At 35.8% G+C, this 21,529-nt stretch overlaps 1 protein-coding gene across 1 annotated transcript; it reads left to right on the top strand.

Annotated features, from left to right (window-relative positions):
* Positions 1–14,682: 14,682 nt before the first annotated feature.
* On the top strand, positions 14,683–21,171 carry LOC104248378 (beta-glucosidase 40-like). Its single transcript, XM_009804631.2, has 13 exons — positions 14,683–15,075; positions 17,256–17,322; positions 17,679–17,737; positions 17,852–17,927; positions 18,967–19,038; positions 19,160–19,247; positions 19,338–19,593; positions 19,684–19,799; positions 19,924–20,147; positions 20,248–20,279; positions 20,387–20,489; positions 20,607–20,715; positions 20,830–21,171. The coding sequence occupies exons 1-13, from the start codon at positions 14,935–14,937 to the stop codon at positions 21,002–21,004; spliced, it is 1,518 nt and encodes a 505-aa protein (XP_009802933.1). The 5' UTR covers positions 14,683–14,934; the 3' UTR covers positions 21,005–21,171.
* The last annotated feature ends 358 nt before the right edge of the window (positions 21,172–21,529 follow it).

Below are 21,529 nucleotides of genomic sequence, written 5' to 3'. Positions count from 1 at the left end.
TAATTACATAACCTTGGGACCCACCAAGATTCCTTCTTCCCCATTGACATCAACTAAAATTCCACCAATACATTCCAAACTTGAAGTCATGTTGCAAACAACAACAACAACAACAACAACAACAACAACATACCGAGTAAAATCCCACTAGTGGGGTCTGGGAGAGTAGAGTGTATGCAGACCTTGAAGTCATGTTGCATCCAAACAAAATCCGTGGACCTAGTCACTGCCCACCATGATTCCCAAATCTCTCTAAACTTTTCTCAAGGAGTGTGGCTATCCTACCACATAACCCATATGCTAATCTGCCACTCTCCTACTTAGGCTAAACCCTCTCCTTTAAGCAACTTCTCGACTTCTGTTTTTCATACTTGACCTGCTAGTAAGTCAATAACCGCGAGACACTTTCCACCCTGTCCTTCCTCATCTTTCACTGCCCAAATGCAACTTAAAAGCAAAATCCATCACTATAGCACCTGACCTGATAAATTGCTACCAACTCTAAGCCTCCTCGAAGATCATATTTCCCGAGCCATCTGTATTAGAAACATCGATTCGATCCTGAAGCTAATATATACCTTCCATATCTAACAATCGCTTCTTAGGCACTATTTCACAACATCCCGCTCCGAAGGAAAATCAAAGGAGACCATAACACTTGCGAACCTTAATGTGTTCCAACAAGGACGATACCACATCAAAAAGAGAATTCCACCACACTCGAGAATATCAAGTCTTGCTACTTTGTCAACCCAAGCATGAGTATTCATAGACCGATTGTCTTTCCTCCATGGTATTTAAATGTTGAATCCCTAAATCACGCACCGAGAAATCCTCCTTTAAAGTTATTCACTACCTTGACACATAGACAAGCACCCTACCATTGTACAAATATTGTGCGATAACAACGTCTGAACATCATAGAAACCTGCTCAAAGCCTTGTAACCATCAAAAATACAGTTACAACACTTAAGTTGGCATTTTGGAAGAATTTCATAAATTTGGGTTGAAGCGTATTTTATTTTTTTCCATTTTTTAAGAAGATCGATAATTTTAATTGTAGTATTTTTAAAGTTAATAACATGTGTCATGATATTAATGGTGTGTGATATACATGTCACGACCCAAAATTCACTAAAGGTCGTGATGGCGCCTAAAACTACCGTCGGGCAAACCAATGGTGAATGATTAACTTAATTACTTATTTTAGTATTTTGAAATAAAAAATTTCATCAATTAAAAATTAAGAAATAGAATTTACAAGGTATATGATAATATTTTAACAACTACAATAATGAACAACATGTAAGCACCCCCAAAATCTGGTATCACAAGTGCATGAGCATCAACTAGGAAGTATAACTAAATACAACATCTGTCTGGAATACAAATTAGACATGAGAACATGAATAACTCTGATGAAGACTCTGTAGGCTACAGATCGTAACATGAAATATAGCTCATAGTAAGTCCTTGTAACATCCGCACCTCTGCGCCCAAAAGACTACCAGACATATATGTACCTGCATAAAATGTGCAGTAAGTGTAGCATGAGTATGTAAATCAACATATACTCAGTAAGTATCTAGCCTAACCCTAGAGAAGTAGTAATGAGGGATCGACATCGACGCTTACTAATGGTCCAATAAGACAGTTACAATAAGAAGTAAACAGATATGGGGCAGAGTAAACAAACAAAATAAACAAGTGTAAATACGTGATACAATCCTCCTCTCTACAATAGACTCAAGCTCTCAATTAGCAATTACCTCCTCAATATATATATATAATGGACTTCACCGGATAGGTCGTCAGAATTCAAATCAGGAAGACTCATAAATACACTAACTTCTTGTCAAATATTATGCACGATTCTATGAGAGTATTTTATAGAAATACCGAGGCGTACAGCCCGATCACATCATAATCTGTGCACTACCGAGGGTTGAACAACACTAACCATATATGCATCTGTTATACTGCCGAGGCGAACGGCCCGCTCCTATGAGAGTGTGGTACATAATCTTATCGAGGTGAACGACCTGATCCCATTAGAATAAGAAGCTTTAACAGGTCCCTGACCCCACCCACGAATAAATGTGTGAGTTATAATTTTAAGGAAAACTTTTTGATGAAAATGTATAGCGAGGGAGAAATCCATAAGAGGAACACAGTTGTTCCATGGCTAATCATGAAACTCGTCAAATCTCTACAATAAAATGTATATCACTCTACGCACGTCTATTCTCAAGTCGTAACACGAAATAAAAGAATTATATGTGCAAGATAACCCCTATAGTACAAGTATAGCATGGTGTGAATCTAAGTCTACCCGGACAATAATATGAATCAAACTACATACGGACTCTCGTCACCTCGTGCGTATATAGCTCACGCAACAAGTCACACATATATAATGCATCACCTAGGGGTAGTTTCCCCTCACAAAATTAGATAGGAGACTTACCTCGCTCTGAAGTTCCATAACCGACTCCAACGCTACTGTAATACCTCAAACCGGTGCCCATTACTCCAAAACTAGTCAATCAATGTGCAAATCCATAAATATATACTCTAATACTCATTATAAATCAAATTATTATAATTTCCAACTCCGATCGAAAAATCGATAAAGCCAACCCTCAGGCCCACGTGCCCGGATTCGAAAAATTTTCAAAGATAAACATTACCCATAACATTACTAACTCAAACATATAATTTATTCCCAATTCCATGCCCAAATTCATGGACAAAACCCAAAAATACCAATTTTTAAGTTTCCTTCAACGTCTCACAATTTCTACCAATTTCCATATTTGAATCCATATAAAAACTATGTATTTTACTCACAATGTGAAGAAATCACTTACCCCATAATAGTTGATGAAGATGGCATTCTAAAATTGCTCCAAAATCGGCTCCCATGGACGAAATGAAGTGGAATTGGGCCAAACCATTCATTTTAAAAGAACACTGCCCAGCCCGACTACCGCACCTGTTGCCACTTCACCGCATCTGCGGTCTCGCAGGTGCGGCCAAAAGCTATCACTTGCACATACCCTCCGGCCAACACAGCTCCTCACCTGTGATGCCAAACGCGCCCTGATCGCTGCCAACTCCACACTACTAAAAAGTAGGAAGAGAGGGTCGCAATATTTTTTACCCGATATGAGGGTCGGGATTAATTTTCACAGGGAGCTAAGAATGGAGTCGAGTATCTATCTAGACTAGAGTTGTGTAATTGTTCCAAACGTCACTTCCATACATTTTGGGTTTTTGATTATACACTACTATTATCAAACTATTGCTTGAAACTAGATTATGCTACGAGATAATTGCTAAGTTGTATCTAATGGGAAGAAAGGCACTAGGGTAGTGACTTTCACCTAGGTGGCTAATTGACGGGTAAATGCTTCTAAGTTTCGATTGACATGTTTGGGGAAATATGCTATAACCGTTGCATAATTTTACCCACTCTCACACCTCTTGGTAGAGAGAGTGATTTTGCCTAATTGACTCTCTCGAGACCAAATGGGTAGGCAAATTAGCTCAAGCAACTAGGGTTCAAGTTGGGTAATTACTCTCTCGAGGTTTAACTCTTTAATTGGGACTATCAATTCTCTTGAGTCCATCCCAATTCCTTGTTGAGTCAATTTTGGAGACTTAGGCTCTCTTTCTCAAGAAGAGCCAAGTCAACTTAGCACAAACCAATGTTTGCAACCACCAATTCATAGATTAAACCATAAAATTGACCCAAATAACAAACACCTATAGTCAATCTAAAAATAGATGGCAACACCCATCAATTACCCACACTAGGGTTGAGCTACAACCCTAGCTAATGGGTTTAGTTACTCATGCTTGAAGGAGAAAATAGAGAAATAGATGAAGAACAAGGCATATTAATTAAATGTAAATTAAAATACAAGAATCAATCGTTAATTTTAAGCTAAGATGCCAAAAATGGCTACAGATGAGGTTCCCACGAGCGCAGCTCAGTTCTAGATATATCAGATAACATAAAAATGTTAAAATATTCTATTTACTAGGCTGGAAAAACTGGACAAAAATACCCCTGCGGGTTCAGCGCGGGCAGCATAAAATAGACCGCGGCCACGCTAGGCTCTTGGACTTCAATTCTGGGCTCTCTGAACTTGGGCTCCGTAGACCGTGAAGTACGGACCGCGGTAGCGTAGGCAACTGGCATGGTCCGCATAATCATGACCACGGACCGCATGGCTTGAACTTTGTCATTTTCTATCTCTTTGAATCTATCTTCCGCGGACCACACAAAAAGGTAGTGCGGCCACGAAACCTTCACCGCAGACCGTGCAATGCGTACTGCGGTTGCGTTGCCCGAAGCCTGGTTTTTCCATCTCTCTGAATCATGTAGTGCGGCCATTTGACTTTGTGCGGTCTGCGCTAGGCTTGTTTGCCCTCAGTTTACTTTGTCTTTGATACTTGAGCAGGTCTCACTCCTTTTTGAGTCGTTCTTTGATATTTTGTCACTTTGTCGATTAAACCTGCAATCAAGTACAATTTATGAGCCTTTTGGGACTATTTTGTATCAATTTATAATCAAAGCATAGGCAAGAAGGAGCATGAAACTCGTTAAAATCCCTACTTATCAACTTCCCCAAACTTAAGCCTTTGCTTGTCCTCAAGCAAACAAAATAAGACCCACACCTTAAGGGAAAATCCAAGTATTTCCATCTATCCTAAAGTAACCTCAACAAGCATCAATTGGGACTAACAATTGCCCTCAATACGAATGAATCATTAACAACACTTAAACTTTGAAAAACTATAGATCAAGTGTGACACAACAGCATCAAGAGTTGACTCATTACATCAAGGAACTCTCTCAATTACTTTGGTCATTGTGAAACCCAAACTCACACATCCTCAACTCTCCCTAAGCAAACCTCACCATTTAGAGTATTAGCACACAAACCGAGGTTAATAGGAATTCACTCATCTCTCTCAAGGAAAGTCCACAAGTCCGGCTCTATGTACCATATGCTTGCCCCTCATGTAAGTATCCACTAATGTAAGCGTCATTCAACTCAAGATCATATAGGGCTTTTGAGGAGTCAATATGAAGGCTTTCAGGGTAGGAAAAGTTTTTGGTCTAAATGGGTTCCATCTTCCCTTAAGCACTTCTTTTTATTCATTTGGCACAATTCTCTTGACTCTTTGAGTATATCACTTCTTTTTAAGGGGTTAGAGAGACATAATGTCAGTCTTTCTTATGCACTTCAAAGCGTTTCTCCCTTTTCAACTTTTTTCACACCTTTTTCTTTTTTTGTTTTTCTTGAATCCCTTTTTATTCTTTTTCACATTGGGCTTTCTTTTTGTCTTCTTTTCTTTTTCATTGCCTTCGCTTTTTTTTGTACCTTTTATCACTTTGTTCCCTTTCTCGTCTCTCCCCCCAAATATAAACTTTTGCCATTGCTCAAGGAAAGATCAGGTGCCAAGAGAGGGTATATTTTAGAACGGGTATAGGCTTATAGTATTGGTTCTTGAAAGAAAAAGGTTTAAGGCTCAAAAAGGTTTAACTAGGGATTATATCATTTGTGGACTATGGAATTGTTCAACTATCATTTGGATCAAGGAGAGCCTAATTTTTCAAGCCAAATTTCACTCAAGATTTCGCCTCAACAGACATTTAGGGCAAGTTCTAGACCATTGGCTCGGGACATGGACTCACAATTCGATTTCTCACCGCACAAACTCAAGGATTGCTAAAGACATAGAGTCGGGGGCCCACAACAATCTTAGACATGATTGAGCACACAATAATCCCGAAAGACCACGTGATGATTGTTTCATCAACACAAGAGTCTCAAGGTCACGACTTTTACCATCCTAAACACAATAACTTGTCTTTGATCATGGGATCAAAGGTAAATGTGTTAGGCCCAAGTGAAGCTTTGCTTGAGGTACACTTAACTACAAGCTACCAAAAATAAAAATAAAAACGGACTCAAACCCTTAAGAAGGTTGTCATGCCATTCATCATCGGGAAGAGCCACCCGATTCACACAATACTCCATCTTTGGAAAGAACCGTGGGATTAAGAAAACCAAAGGCTTATTGAAAGCGCCAAAAATGAAACAAAAAGCTACGAGCCTATCTAAGAAGCTAAAAACGAATTTGTTTTTTTTACAAAAATAGAAAATAGAATGAATATGTACAATAGGGAATTTGAATATACAACGGGGATGAATATATACAATAATGTAACTTTATATACAAACAAAAGGGAAGATAAAAGATGCGATAAAAGTAGCTAAATGTAAAGTTATATACAGACTAATAGAAAATCAACAAGACATAAAATGTAACAATATATACAGTCATCCAAAAAATGTAGGGCGCACCCCCTCAAATAAAAGCTGGCATTGTCTCCAATGCCAACTAAACAAATAAGCACCAAAAAGTATAAGGAAAGGATATGAGGACTCCCTAAGCCATGTCCGTCTGCATAGGATCATCAGTGATCCCCGGGTCCTCTGTATACGCGGGAACCTCTGATTGATTCCTGGTATCCTGCTGCTCAGCTGTTGGAACTGGGGCCTGGACCTGGACAGTATATCATGTACATCTTGTGGCTGACTGGAGGAGGCCTCCGGTGGGTGCGCCAACTAGATGATGGCCTCATCTGCACTAGGGAGCTTCCTCTTCTTCTTTGGAAGACTCTGTGTCTGCTCCTGCTATGGCTCTGCTACTGGTACTGCTACTGGAGCTGGATCCTCAAATAACAAATCTAAAAGCAGCTGGTCTGCCTTCAGTTTGTTCACATCCACTCTAAGCTCCTTCACAGACTCCTTGGAAGCCCGTGTTTTGCACAGCTTCTTGTGCTCCTTGGCAAGCTCCTTTAGCGCCTTGCCATGTGAATCCACTGCCTTAGCTAAGGCAGCCTGAGAATCAAGGATCTTCTCTTGGTTGGCAAGAATCTCCTTAAGTGAATCCTCGATAGACTGGGCACTTGCACTGGCTATGGTGCCGACTGAGCTGCAATGGTGGAGGTCAATGTAGACAACTTAGACGAAGCAGTCGACATCCAGTTGTTAAAGCTATGAAGTGTCTGGCTCAGCTGGATGCCAAACGTGCCCTGATCGCTTCTAACTCCACACTACTAAAAAGTGTAAGAGAGGGTCGCAATAGCTTTTACCCGATATGAGGGTCGGGATCGATTTCCACAGGGTGCTAGGAATGGAGTCGAGTATCTATCTAGACTAGAGTTGTGTAATTGTTCCAAATGTCACTTCCATACATTTTTGGGTTTTGATTATAAACTACTATTATCAAACTATTAATTGAAACTAGATTATGCTACGAGATAATTGCTAAGTTGTATCTAATGGGAGAAAGGCACTAGGGTAGTGACTTTCACCTAGGTGGCTAATTGACGGGTAAATACTTCTAAGGTTAGATTGGCATGTTCGGGGAAATATGCTATAACCGTTGCACAATTTTACCTACTCTCACACCTCTTGGTAGAGAGAGTGATTTTGACCAATTAACTCTCTCGAGACTAAATGGGTAGGCAAATTAGCTCAAGCAACTAGGGTTCAAGTTGGGTAATTACTCTCTTGAGGTTTATCCCTTTAATTGGGACTATCAATTCTCTTGAGTCCATCCCAATTCCTTATTGGGTCAATTTTAGAGACTTAGGCTCTCTTTCTCAAGAAGAGCCAAGTCAACTTAGCACAAACCAGTGTTTGCAACCACCAATTCATAGATTAAACCATAAAATTGACACAAGTAACAAACACTCATAGTCAATCTAACAATAGATGGCAACACCCATCAATTACCCGTACTAGGGTTGAGCCACAACCCTAGCTAATGGGTTTAGCTACTCATGCTTGAAGGAGAAAATAGAGAAATAGATGAAGAACAAGGTATATTAATTAAATGCTAAATTAAAATACAAGAATCTACCGTTAATTTGAAGCTAAGATGCCAAAAATGGCTACAAATGAGGTTCCCACGAGCGCAGATCAGTTCTAGATATATCAGATAACCCAAAAATGGTAAAATGTTCTATTTATAGAAAAACTGGACAAAAATACCCCTGCGGGTTCATCGCGGGCCGCATAAAATGGACCGCGGCCGCGCTAGGCTCTTGGACTTCAATTCTGGGCTCTCTGAACTTGGGCTCCGCGGACCGTGAAGAATGCACCGCGGCCGCGGAGGTAGCTGGCGCGGTTCGCACAATCATGACCGCGGACCGCATGGCTTGAACTTTGGAATTTTCTATCTCTCTGAATCTATTTTCCGCGGACCGCACAAAAAGGTAGTGCGGCCGCGGAACCTTCACCACGAACTGCGCAATGCGTACTGCAGTCGCGTTGCCTGAAGCCTGGTTTTGCCATCTCTCTGAATCACCTAGTGCGGCCGCATTCGACTTTGTGCGGTCCGCACTAGGCTTGTTTGCCCTCAGTTTACTTTGTCTTTGATACTTGAGTAGGTTTCACTCCTTTTTGAGCCGTTCTTTGACATTTTGTCACTTTGTCGATCAAACTTGCAATCAAGCACAACTTATGAGCCTTTTGGGAGTATTTTGTAACAATTTATAATCAAAGCATAGGCAAGAATGAGCATGAAACTCGTTAAAATCCCTACTTATGATGCCCCTGCGGTCTCGCATATGCGGAAACCTTCTACTTCTTCTACTCCAGCTGCCCAGCTCGCATTCCACTTCTGTGGAGCTTTCCTCTCATCTACGGGCTCATAGATGCGGAAACATCCTCGCATTTTGCGGCCATCCCAGCTCAGTCCAAATGTCGCTTCTGCGACCACATCGCCATACCTACGGGCTCGCACCTGCAGCCCTTTCCATACAGGTGCGATTGCACCAGATATCAGCTACCTCAGCACTTTTTCCAAGTCTAAACTCGATCCGTTGATCATCTGGAATCCACCCGAGGCCCTCGGGACCTTAACCAAATATACCAACACGACCCAAAATACGATACGAACTTAGTCGAAGCCTAAAACTACGCCAAACAACATCAAACTACAAATTGCGCATCGATTCAAGTATAATGAACTATTGAACTTCTAACTTCCACATCCCATGCCGAAACCTATCAAATCACGTCCGATTGACCTCAAATTTTGCAGACAATCACGTTCGACATTACGGAACTACTCCAACTTTCGGAATCGGAATTCGAACCTGATATCAAAAAGTCCACTCCCGGTCAAACTTCACAAAAACCATCAAACTTCCAACTTTTGCCAAATGACCCCGAAATGACCTACGGACCTCCAAATCCACATCCGGACTCTCTCCTAAGACCAACATTCCAATACGGAGCTATTCCCTAGGATCGGAATCCCAAACAGACATCGATAACATTAAAATACACTTCAACCCAATTTTATAAAATTCTTCTAAAATGCCAACTTTCCACAATAAGTGTCGTAACGCTCCTGGGTCATCAAAAACTCGATCCGGACATACGCCCAAGTCCAAAATCACCATATGAACCTTTTGGAACTTTCAAATTCTGATTCCAAGGTCGTTTACTCAAAAGTCAAATCCTAGTCAATTCTTCCAACTTAAAGCTTCCGAAATTAGAGTTTCTATCCAATCGACTTTGAACTTTCCGAAATCCAATTCCGACTATACGTACAAGTCACAATACATTAAGTGAAGCTACTCAGGACCTCAAACTGTCGAACGTTGCGTTAAAGCTCAAAACGACTGGTCGAATCGTTACAATACACTTGTTGGGAACACGGTGATCAAGCATCAAGTAGGTGTGTCTTAGACACACTTTGAAAAGGTAGAGTGTGTAATGGATCGCCCGCATTGTAAAAATGTGTCGCAAGAATTTGGCCTGAAGGTTAGGGGTAAACTATATGTATTATGCCGATAATTTAACCAGACATCAAGTTCTTGATTAGTGGTGGTAAACGAGCAGATCGAATATATACGGTCGAAAATGAGTAATACAAAAACGGATAAATTATCTGATTCGACCCATATTTAATACGGATAAAAAATATGTTAACCAACGGATAATATGGATATCCATACTAATAATGGCTTCTTGAATATGATCACTTTTGGGAGAATTCCTAGTCTCTCAAACTTGAGCAACCCCAATTTGAGGCTTTACAATTGTAAAAGTTAAATCCATTATTTATCTAATGGTTATCCATTTTCTAAGTGGATAATATGATTCTTCATATTTGATCCGTTTTTAAAAAGTTTATTATCTAACTCATTTTTTAACGAATAATATAAGTGAATAATTATTTTCTTTTAACTATTTTGCTACCGCTATTCTTGATGGTAACTTCATGAGTAAACCAGATATTTGGGCTTTTCAAGGAAAAGTTGTGGCAGGCCTAGAAGTATGGGTTATGAGTGTCCAGAAAACCCATTATCTCTTGGGCCACCTGGTTACTTGTCACGGTAGAATGCAGACTTTGATTTCTATCATACCAAATACACAGCATGTGTTACTGGTTAATCACAATTGCACTAATTGAAACTAATTTATTTCCATTTTCCAAGGAAGCCTATAATGCATTTCTAAAAGAACAAGAGACGCTCATCCATGAACACCTTGAACCAATGATTAATTGCAAGTTCCAATGTGGACAGAAATTCTTTCTTGTTAGAAGGCCAAACAAGAAAAACATAAATTCCATATATCTACGTCTAAAACTAAGGATGAAGATCAATTAATTAGTGAATCATACTATATGCTTCCTGCCGAAGATTATTTTTGCTCTTACTTTTTGGGTTTGCTTATGTATGTAAAAAATAAGCAACGAAAACGATAACAATTGGTCGAACAAGAAACGATTTAAAATAAAAAAGCCAGCTATTTTTAGTGTCTAAGATTCTCAAAGCGGCATGGATGGAAAATGTAGCTTCTTTCAATTAATTAATTTTAATCCACGATATTAATTAAAACTAAAAAAAGTTGTCATATATAGCTCATGGCATATAATGTTATTCGAAACAGAAAGAGCCAAGATGTGAAAACTATGACTTCCAATATGAAAAACAGCATGTGACAGGGAATCCTCCTCGTTACTTCAGCCACATGAAATTAAAGTAGTATGGGTGCTAGCTTTCTAGTTTTGACAATCTTTTTTTCTTTTTCAACACTTTTAGCAGCAGTTAGTCAAGTTGATAATGGTTCTTGATTCGTCTAATCAAATAATTCGAAATATGAAAAGCATGGAATTTCTTTTCCGTTTTTTCGGTTAGTGTTCTCCATTAACCCAAGAAAGGATCAGAATTTGGGTAAGTGGTGATGTGTGGACTTTTTCTCCTTCCTTTTTGAGTTGCCATTCGACACAAAACTAAAGAAAGGAGTCTCCTCGATCATGAATCCATGAAAATTATTCACTCTACCTACATTTGAATTATGAAAGTAATGATTTTATAATAAAATCGTCGCGTTACACTCTGAATGAGATGGTGAAAAGTAAAAATATAAGTCATTTTCTTATTTATTTTCTAAAACTTAGTAATGAGTACTCGGGAGCAAAATAGAGTGGCTAACCTTCTAGCTAAAGAAGAAACAGAAGAAAAAAGTTATAGGAGTAATACTTTTGTATTTTTTAGCATTTGTTCCTTTGCTTGTTTTAATTGTTGTTTAAGCAGACCAATTAGGAATTTCCTTTGTAAGACAAACTACGACTAATGCATATATAGTTAGTTCATACATAGTGCACTAGATATATAGCACTAACTTTTGTTATGACGCATAGTAATTATTGGTAATATGTCTAATAATTACCAAAAAAGAAAAAGAAAGAGTAGCTCGAGGAGAAGAGACATGCAGTAGGAAAACGGAAGAGACTAGGTGGGAATAACCGGTCAAATGAGAGTTGACATAATCGATCGAACACAACTCTAGACTACAACTCCATAAGATTACAAGATTAGATAATTAAAAACTTAGTCAAATTTGGGGGTTTGGAGGAGAGATGTAGGCCCCTAATTAAGATGTACTAAAATTAGAACGCAATAATTCATATTCATAAACACTAGAATACAAAACTTGCAGGCACTCATTCCTCTAATTAGTCAAATATATTTGACAAACAGATCTGCTATATCACATGCAGAATAGTAGTAATTGAACATTTTCAACAGACTTCTTGATACTTTTTTGATTATCAGGAAAATAGTAGTATTAGTATTCTACAGTCAATGAACTGTATGCATGAAACTTAGACTGCTAGTCGGCAGGTGAAAAATATACAAGTGTGAAGAGAACAAAAGTAATGTTTTGTTTTCCACAGCTGATTGAACATTACAGTAAACTACATAATCATTGCTTTCCACGAAGAGCCACAATTTCTATTTTCTCCAGCCAATATGGTCTGTATATTCACATTCATCCTCATGGCTTACGATATTTCTTTATTTTTTTTCTTGAAAAAAAGGTCCATAAAATACAATTTAAAGTTAGCTAAGAAATAATCCCCAAATGAACAATTCATTGAGCAAGAAATATAATCCAATTCGCAATATAATTCTATAAGATGACTGTTTCTAAAACTTGTTTAGGTGTATTCAGTAGATATGATTTGTTGAATTCATGCATTTACTTATTGCTAATAGTATACAAGTTAATGCTCAAACATGCACTTGTCGAGAAAATCTAGGATATAATATGCTAATTAATGGAACATGACATGCTTTTTCAACAACAGCCTCATTATTAGCTTTGAAAAATGTCAAAATTATTATCTTTATTTACACTTGATAAATAATAGGAATACAAGGGTTTATTAAATATAGAGATTTAAATGGACACGCTGATAGATTACTATTTGTGGCAAAAGAATATAAGTGATTTTTTCTTGGATTGGATAATCATAATAGTAAGAATTGCTAATTAGACTTAATTTGGATTAAAATAAAATAAAAAGGTCACGGCAAAATCCACAAATATCCCTGAAATGGTTGCATTCTTAATCGGTGAGTGTGTTTGGTACGAAAGAAAATATTTGTCTTGGAAAACGAATAGTTTTATCACTTATTTTTTCTTGTTTGGTTGGTGAGTGAAATTTTTATTTTTCAGAAAATACTTTCTAGTGTTTTGTTAGAGAGTAGAAAATAATTTTTATGCTACTCTCCTCTCCCCATTCCCCAAGGTCCCCATGTTTTCTGTGCTCTCCACTCCCCCTCCCCCAAATACCCAACATTTTCATGACTCTATTTTCTTTCAAGAATTTAATTATTCTTTTAAAAATTCACACAAACTCAAAAGAACTAATGTGGTGCCTTACTTTTTTACACAAAACAAATGTTAAAATTTGTGCTCCACAACTTTAAAAAAAAAGTACTCTTTTCTTTGGTTGAAAAAGAAGTACTATTTCTACAACATGAGAATATTCTTTTTGTTGCAATAAAACAAAATACTTTTTACTACATCATTTTGAAATGAAAGAAAATATTTTTTATGAAAAGAAATTATTTTTTGTTAAAATGAAAAAAAAGTACATTTTTTTATCGTGAAAAGAAAATACTTATTTGTTGAAATGAAAAAAAAATACTATATCTACAACATGAAAAGAAATTACTATTAGGGTAGGGATAGGTAGGAGTGGGGCGTAGGTGGGTTGGGGTTAGGGTGGGGATATGGGGGTGAGGTGGGGGTGAGCTGGTAGGGGTTGTTGGGGATGAGAAATGGGGGAATGTTGGAAAAGAGTTTTGAAAAATATTTTTTCTGCTCTTCATAGGGAAAATATTTTCCTCTAATTGAAGGAAAATGAATTCATGAGGAAAATATTTTCCAAAATATTTAGGCCAACCAAACACGAAAAAAATGGAAACCAAACACACCCCACATCTATAACAATTTTCTAACTAATTTTTGGGGAATAAAAAATCTTTATATTGTCTGCTTCCTCATGATATTGTATTAGACAAGTTAATTAAAACAAATAAAAAAGGAAATTGGTGTTCATATACATACCTTTCCTTGTAAGTACAATTCTTATTGTCATGTAGATATACCCCATAAAATTCTGTTGTGTGTCAGAAATTGTTCAAATTTAACTGTTCACAATACTTTTTTGATAAAACTGCACATGGGTCCATGGCATATATAGCAACTAGCTCATTTATAACTAATTAAGTTTAATTTATATACAACTCAAGATAATATTATTAAAGAAATTTCCACATTTTTGGATCATAACCTAAAGTATTATTCTCTTTAGTGGGCGTTTGGGCATAAGAATTGTAAAATTTCAAAAAATGATAAAAAAAATTCAAGTGAAAATGGTATTTAAAATTTTGAGTTATGTTTGAATATGAATATATATAATTTTAGATTGTTTTGAAGTTTTATGAGTAATTTAAGCGAAAATTTTAAAAAATAAATTTTTGGAGTTTTAAACTCTTGGTTTACATAAATCAAACTCTTAACTAAATTTGCATTCATAATGGATGATGAAACAGATTTTTATATTTCAAGAAATACCCCACCACCTTCCCCATTATCACCTCCCCCCCCCTCCTCTTCTCCTCCAACCTCCATACCCATATAAGTGTGGAAACGACCAATCATCATGCCCATTAACGCACCCCCATTCCCCAAGCCACAAAAAAAAAAAAAAAAAAAAAAAAAAGAAGAAGAAGCTAAATTAACAAGTACTAAAAAAGAATTCTCTTATTAAACAAAAAAAGTTATCTTCTCTTTCCCTTTCTCATTAGTAGTCGGACCACCATTTTTTGCTTCACTCAACAACCAACATCCTCCTCTTTATTTTTATTTTAAAAAAAAATACTTTATCCATTCCTTTTGTGAGCCTTTATAAATACACAACACAAGTAATAATAATCACATTCCAAAATATAGAATTGATAAACCCCTTGAAATATACTTAGAAAGCTTCTCCATCTCCAAAGGCCAAAAAAGAAGAGAAAAGAAACTATGTTAAAGAAGAGAGACATTGCTCTTTGGGCAATACTTATGGTCTTTGTTCTTGAGTTTCATACATATTCAGCACAGAATATTAGCAGAAATAACTTTCCAAAGGGTTTTGTTTTTGGGACTGCTTCTTCTGCTTACCAGGTTTGTCTCCTTCTCTTCACATGCATGTGAATCACTCATTCTATATCCATTCATTATAATTTTTTATATTCTTTTTCTTTCTTCATATTTTATTATCCTTTTCCAGAACCACGATTAATTAATTAGTTTAGTCTCTTTCTTCATATTTTATTATCCTTTTCCAGAACCACGATTAATTAATTAAATAATTAATTAATTTAGTTTCTTTCATCTTTTCTTATTCTCCTTTATTAGTCCAAGGCAACAAACAATAGTTTCTAAGATCTTCTTTTCATGGCTTTAAGATTACTTTCTCTATTTAATAAAGCAATATTAATACAATGAGATATTTTTATAACATTATCGCTATATAATATTTATTTACTATAACAGAAAACTAATCTTTATAATATATAATAAACAACCCAAGAAATCCAGAACAACGAGGGAGTCATAAGGAGGTTTGATCATAATACATTTACTTTGATAAAAATCAGGGTTTATTGGAGCTTTCAGTCCATTCTTTACTTCAACTATTAGTTTGGTATTTTGGTATATAGAAGTGTAAAAGCTAGCAATCTCTGTCCTTACCATCTTTTCTTTATTAATACAATTGATGTTTTAATTGAACGTCATTTTCTACTAGAATCTCTTTATTTTTCCTTTTGTTTTTTTTCTACCACTTAGCCAAAAGATCCGCATTAAGTAGGTAACAAAGTTCAAAAATGGTATAAGGAAAAGGAAAGAAAAAAAACTTTGGAGCCTTAATTAGATAAACGTGTAGTATATGATTACACTATATAGGCTATCGTAACTTCTCTCATAAATATGAAATATCTCCAATGGTGTGACTTTATTGTTATAGATAATAAATATTCCTAATTAAATAGAAGAAGAAACTGAACAAAAGTAAAACTAAAAATAAATACAGAAAATGAAAGCATCAATAAAACTTGGTTCGGTCAATATCTCAACAGAATCCGTTAGTTGATGAGGGAGAGAGCTCATTGCGTCAAGAAACTAGGAAATTTTACTAAGCATCTTTACATTTTCTCGATTGGGTTACTTTATCTTTATGCTACGTATCAAACAGCTCACTAAGGTTGTCGAGTAAATCAAAAGTAAATTACACTGCACACCCATGTAATATACCAAAGCTGTAGATACATCCCTTTATATTTCAAAATCATGCACTTAACCTCATTTTGCAATGACAATTCTACCCAAATATTCTCTTAATAATATTTTTACTTTACAAAGGTGTGTTGTTTTTAGTTTTGGAAAATAGGTGTATATCTGTATCTAAGTATATGAAAGTATAATAACTTAGAGACAAGTTAAAATTACAAAATCAAAAGTTGCTATACATTTAATTATGAAAATTAAGAAAGAGAATAGGTATTTTTTTCCAATTTCCTGCTGGGCTTTTTCTTGTAGTTTTTGATTTTTCCATGACTCATCATTATAACCTAACTAAAGTCGATGAGATAATTCAAATGTTAAGGTTGAGGGGCCTAAAATTACAATGGACTTTATGTTTATATCTCGATATAAGCTTGATCATAACATATAATCAAGAGAATACTGGAACTCCAATATAATATACCGGTCCAACATAATATGCTGGAAGTTCATACACAGGTGTTCCAATCTCCAGTATATTATGCTGGAACTTTCCGCGTGTTGGAGTTCCAGCATAATATGCTGGAAGCTCGTGCATAGGTGCACCGATCTCCAGTATATTATGCTGGAACTTTCCGTGTTGCAGCAAAATAATGGCTATTTTTCAATAACCAATCCGAAAACTGGCTAGCCCGTGCTATTTTTACCATATAATCTTCTCCTAATTTTATTAAATTGAACTCCACCCGTCCCAAATGATGAAAAAGAAAAAAAATGTGATTGGCCAATGCATCTGATTTTTAGTGTCAACTTCGATATAGAGTCCTCAACTTTCTTGAATAAAATTTGCATACTTAGAAACTCTATCAAGCTACTATATCAAATTTTTTACTAATTAAAAATATCTAAGAATATTTAAGAGATCGTAAATCAAAGAAAAAATTATTCAATGCTCTAAATGGTAATAGTGCTACATAAAATAGGATCTATGTAGTGCTTTATAATTTATGTGTTACTAGCTTGTCATAACAATTCACACTTATATGTTATAACTCATTGCTCGTGACATAATATTGCAGTTTGAAGGGGCTGTAAAGGAGGATGGAAGAGGTCCAACCATATGGGATAAATTTTCTCATTCTTTTGGTAAAACTTTACAAATATTGTCTATTGATGATTTTGTTTAACAAAATGAGACTTAAGACTCGTTTGTTCATAATTTTTTTTTTTCAAAAATGTGTTTGTCCATAAAAATTTGTAAATTTTTGGAGATTTTTCGAAAATAGGCTTTTCAAAAACCAAATTTTTCGGAAATAATTTTTTCTCCACTTATGAGCTGTAATAATTTATCAAGTCAAATGCATGTCCAAACATAATTTCAAATTTCAAATACCACTTTTCACTTTAACTCCAAATGCTATTTTTTTTCAAAAATTATAATTTTTATGCCCAAATGCCTACTTAACCAGTAAATATTACTGCTAATTTGGATGGATTTGTAGGTAAAGTACTTGATTTTAGCAATGGTGATGTAGCCGTGGATCAATATCACAAGTACCCGGTAAATCTATTCATATTTATAAACACTATATTACAGTAACGCTTTCCATACTTCCTTTCTTTATATCAAAATTATAAACCATCAAATAATTCCAATACTCTATTTTTCTAACAGGAAGATATACAGCTTATGAAGGATATGGGAATGGATGCTTATAGATTTTCTATTGCTTGGACCAGAATATTCCCTAGTAAAGCTTCTTTCCCTTTTTCTTGGGAGGAATTCAAAAATAGCTAGATTTACAAGTGGTCATCTAAAAATAGCCATAGTTTTAAAAGTTATCGAAATTTAGCCACTTTTCAAGTAAAGATAAATTTGAACGAAAACATTGTTTAAAATCCGAAAAATACTCTAGCATAATATACTGAAATTCCAGTATAATATATTTTATTGGAGCCAACAAAGTATACCGGTCCAGCATAATATACTGAAAGTTCATACACAGGTACACCGAGCTCTAGTATATTATGTCAGACCGGTCTTTGTTGCAGCAAAATAGTGGCTATTTTTCAATGACTTGACAAACGCTGGCTATTTTTTAATGACCAGTCCGAAAACTGGCTAAACCGTGCTATTTTAACTTTTTTCTTACTTGCCTACTTGATGTAAATAGCCGCTTTGAGCACTTCTATTTAAAAAAAAGGGCATTTTTCACTTTTAACCCGCGCAAGAAACTATTTACATTTGTTAGCCGAAAAAGTGTATAAAATTTGTATAATTTTTGTACATAACATACAAAATGTATATATATACAACAAATATACATTTTTCGACTATTATTTTAAGAGCGACTATACAGTGTCATTTTTCCTTTAAAAAAATATAGTCAGCTTTGACAAACTATTGAAAGTTTAGCCATATCAAAATGAGCTTAATTTCAGATTCCTTCATCTACACTTCGGAACTGAAGGTCAAAATTTTGAAATTTCAGACCTGCGATTTCAACTTCAGAGTAGAGAGTCTGAAATTGATTTTGAGGTTGTTATACGTAAAATTTTTAGTAAATTTCGACTATTTTTTAGAGAAGGGTTCTACAAACAGCTATTTGGGCACTTCCCTATATATTATGTTGTAACTATAATATAATCATTATTTTGCAACATATAATTAAATTAGGATAACACCTTAAATTTTATCGACTTGTGTGAGACCACTGTCCTTTTTCATGCTATAAACCAATTAAGTCCAAATTCTAACATAATTAACTCTAACTTTCTAATTATTATCAGATGGAAGTGGAGAAATCAATCAGGCTGGAGTTGATCACTACAATAAGTTGATCAATGCTCTACTAGCTAATGGTACAGTTGACATTCCTACTCTTCTATCTTTAGATACTATACATTTATTTCAGCATTTATGTCAAAATTTCTTACATCAAATATAAACTGTTTGTTACAGTTAATGTATGTTAATCCTCAGGAATTCAACCATATGTAACACTATACCATTGGGACCTTCCTCAAGCTCTAGAAGACAAGTACAATGGATGGCTCAGCCCACAAATCATGTAATTAAGTTCAGTACATGTTATTCCAACTTAACTGTTTAATCTTTGTCTGGATTTGTGTTATGTGACATTTTAAGGTCATTTAAACAGAAAAGATTTTGCAATATACGCGGAGACGTGCTTCCAGAAATTTGGTGATAGAGTGAAGAACTGGATCACTATCAATGAGCCACATACTGTTGCCATTCAAGGATTTGATGTAGGGCTTCAAGCGCCCGGGCGATGTTCCATCCTTCTCAAAATTTTTTGCAGGGCTGGCAACTCTGCAACTGAACCTTACATTGTTACTCATAATCTACTACTTGCTCATGCAAGTGTTGTTGACATTTACAAGAGAAAGTACAATGTAAAGTTTTTTGATAAGTGAAAGGAAGCAATAAATTTCATTGTGTTTAAAAAAGATAATATTAATGTTTGTGATCATTTGCTGTTGCAGCCTATACAGCATGGATCAATTGGGATATCACTAGATACCTTTTGGTATGAACCTTTGACAAACTCCAAAGATGACATTGAAGCAACACAGAGGGCCATTGAGTTTAACTTAGACTGGTAATGATTTTGTTGTAGCCGTCGAAATGCTACTCATTTTTCGCGCCCAATTTGTTAAAACATGTCCTGGAATATTCAATATGAGACTTAATTTGATAGTTAAATGATTTGTAACTGAATTCAGGTATCTTGAACCTATAATGCTTGGAAGGTATCCAAGTTCAATGGTAAATAGAGTGGGAAGCCGGTTGCCAAAATTTTCACCAGCTGAATCTGCTCTTGTGAAAGGTTCCTATGATTTCATAGGCATAAATCATTATACTACATGGTATGCCAGCAAGAACAAAACCAACATAATCGGTGTTCTGCTCAATGACTCCCTCGCAGACTCTGGTGCCATTACCCTCCGTATGTCATTAACGCCTTCTCTATTTACTCAATACCTCATTTATGAGACTCATTCTACATTAAGAACTAAGCGTTTTCGCCATGATTTTGTATCTTGCAGCATTCAAAGGATTAACGCCGATAGCAGAAAGGGTATGTAATTTCATTCAATTGACCATTTTCAGGTCACCAGAAAAAGAAGCTTTAATTTAATTACTGCAGTTATGAGAATTGATATCACCGATAATTTTTACTTGCAGGCAAGTTCCATATGGTTGTACATAGTACCTCAGGGAATCAGAAGCTTAATGAACTACATAAAGCAAAAGTATGGGAACCCTCTAATCATAATCACTGAAAATGGTAAGTCTTTAAATCAGCAATGCAGCTACTAAACCATGTCATTTCATGACATTTTTATGTCATTTCCCTTTTGTTAATTATCATGAAACAAGAATCCTTTGCTTGCGACTGTTACAGGAATGGATGATTCAAATAATGCATTAGTATCGAGACAAGATGCTCTCAAGGATACAAAAAGGATCAAATATCACAATGAATATCTTACTAACCTGTTAGCTGCTATCAAGTAAGTTATTCAAATAGCATCGATACTGGCTACAACTTGGCCAACAAACATAAAACACTACTTATTTATCGTTTACTATGGAAGGATATGTTTAATATTTTGCTGAATATGCAGAGAAGATGGCTGCAACGTGAAAGGATACTTCGTGTGGTCTCTGATGGATAACTGGGAATGGGCAGCTGGATTTTCGTCGAGGTTTGGTCTTTATTATGTGGATTACAAGGATAACCTCAAGAGATATCCTAAGAATTCTGTGAACTGGTTCAAGAATTTCCTTGGATCTGCTTAAATGGATGGAAGTTCAAGAGACCACGTACAAGGAAAAGAGGGAATGTATACAACATTAATTCTTTCGCACTACCTCATTATTTTTCAACAGAGTTCACTGGATTTGTAATACAAATTAAAAGTTGTTTGATATCTTGCAAAGTACATCACATTCATTTTCCTGTTCAAGTTTGGTATTTAACTAAGACTCCTAAATGTTTGGACTAACTTAATTAGAAAGTAGTAAAAAGACTTATCCTTCATGTGACCAGGAGGTCACGGGTTCGAGCCGTAGAAACAGCCTCTTGCAGAAATGCAGGGTAAGGTTGCGTACAGCGGGAGCTTAGTTCACCGGGCTGCCTTTTTATTTTATGTTTGTACCAAACCAGATAATTTACTCTTAATCAAACATGATCTCTTGGCTAATAAAAAGAGGGATTTTTACCTATCTATACCATATATCAAATCTTATTACCAAAAATGTTCATAATTTGTTATTAATCCGTGTAGTCCACACTTTTACTACAAATTATATACCAATCCAAAA

This window comes from Nicotiana sylvestris, chromosome 11, assembly GCF_000393655.2.
Source record: "Nicotiana sylvestris chromosome 11, ASM39365v2, whole genome shotgun sequence".
In the NCBI taxonomy this organism is placed as follows: Eukaryota; Viridiplantae; Streptophyta; class Magnoliopsida; order Solanales; family Solanaceae; genus Nicotiana; species Nicotiana sylvestris.
The sequence above is the reverse complement of the archived record's forward strand: the minus strand, read 5'-3'. Positions and strand labels throughout refer to the sequence as shown.

Excerpts from the sequence above, each read along its gene's own strand:
- LOC104248378 (XM_009804631.2), top strand. The coding sequence starts at position 14,935 with ATGTTAAAGAAGAGAGACATTGCTCTTTGGGCAATACTTATGGTCTTT. Across the intron at positions 17,738-17,851 it reads ATCAATATCACAAGTACCCG|GAAGATATACAGCTTATGAA; the intron begins GTAAATCTATTC and ends TTTTTCTAACAG. Across the intron at positions 19,248-19,337 it reads TGGCTCAGCCCACAAATCAT|AAAAGATTTTGCAATATACG; the intron begins GTAATTAAGTTC and ends TCATTTAAACAG.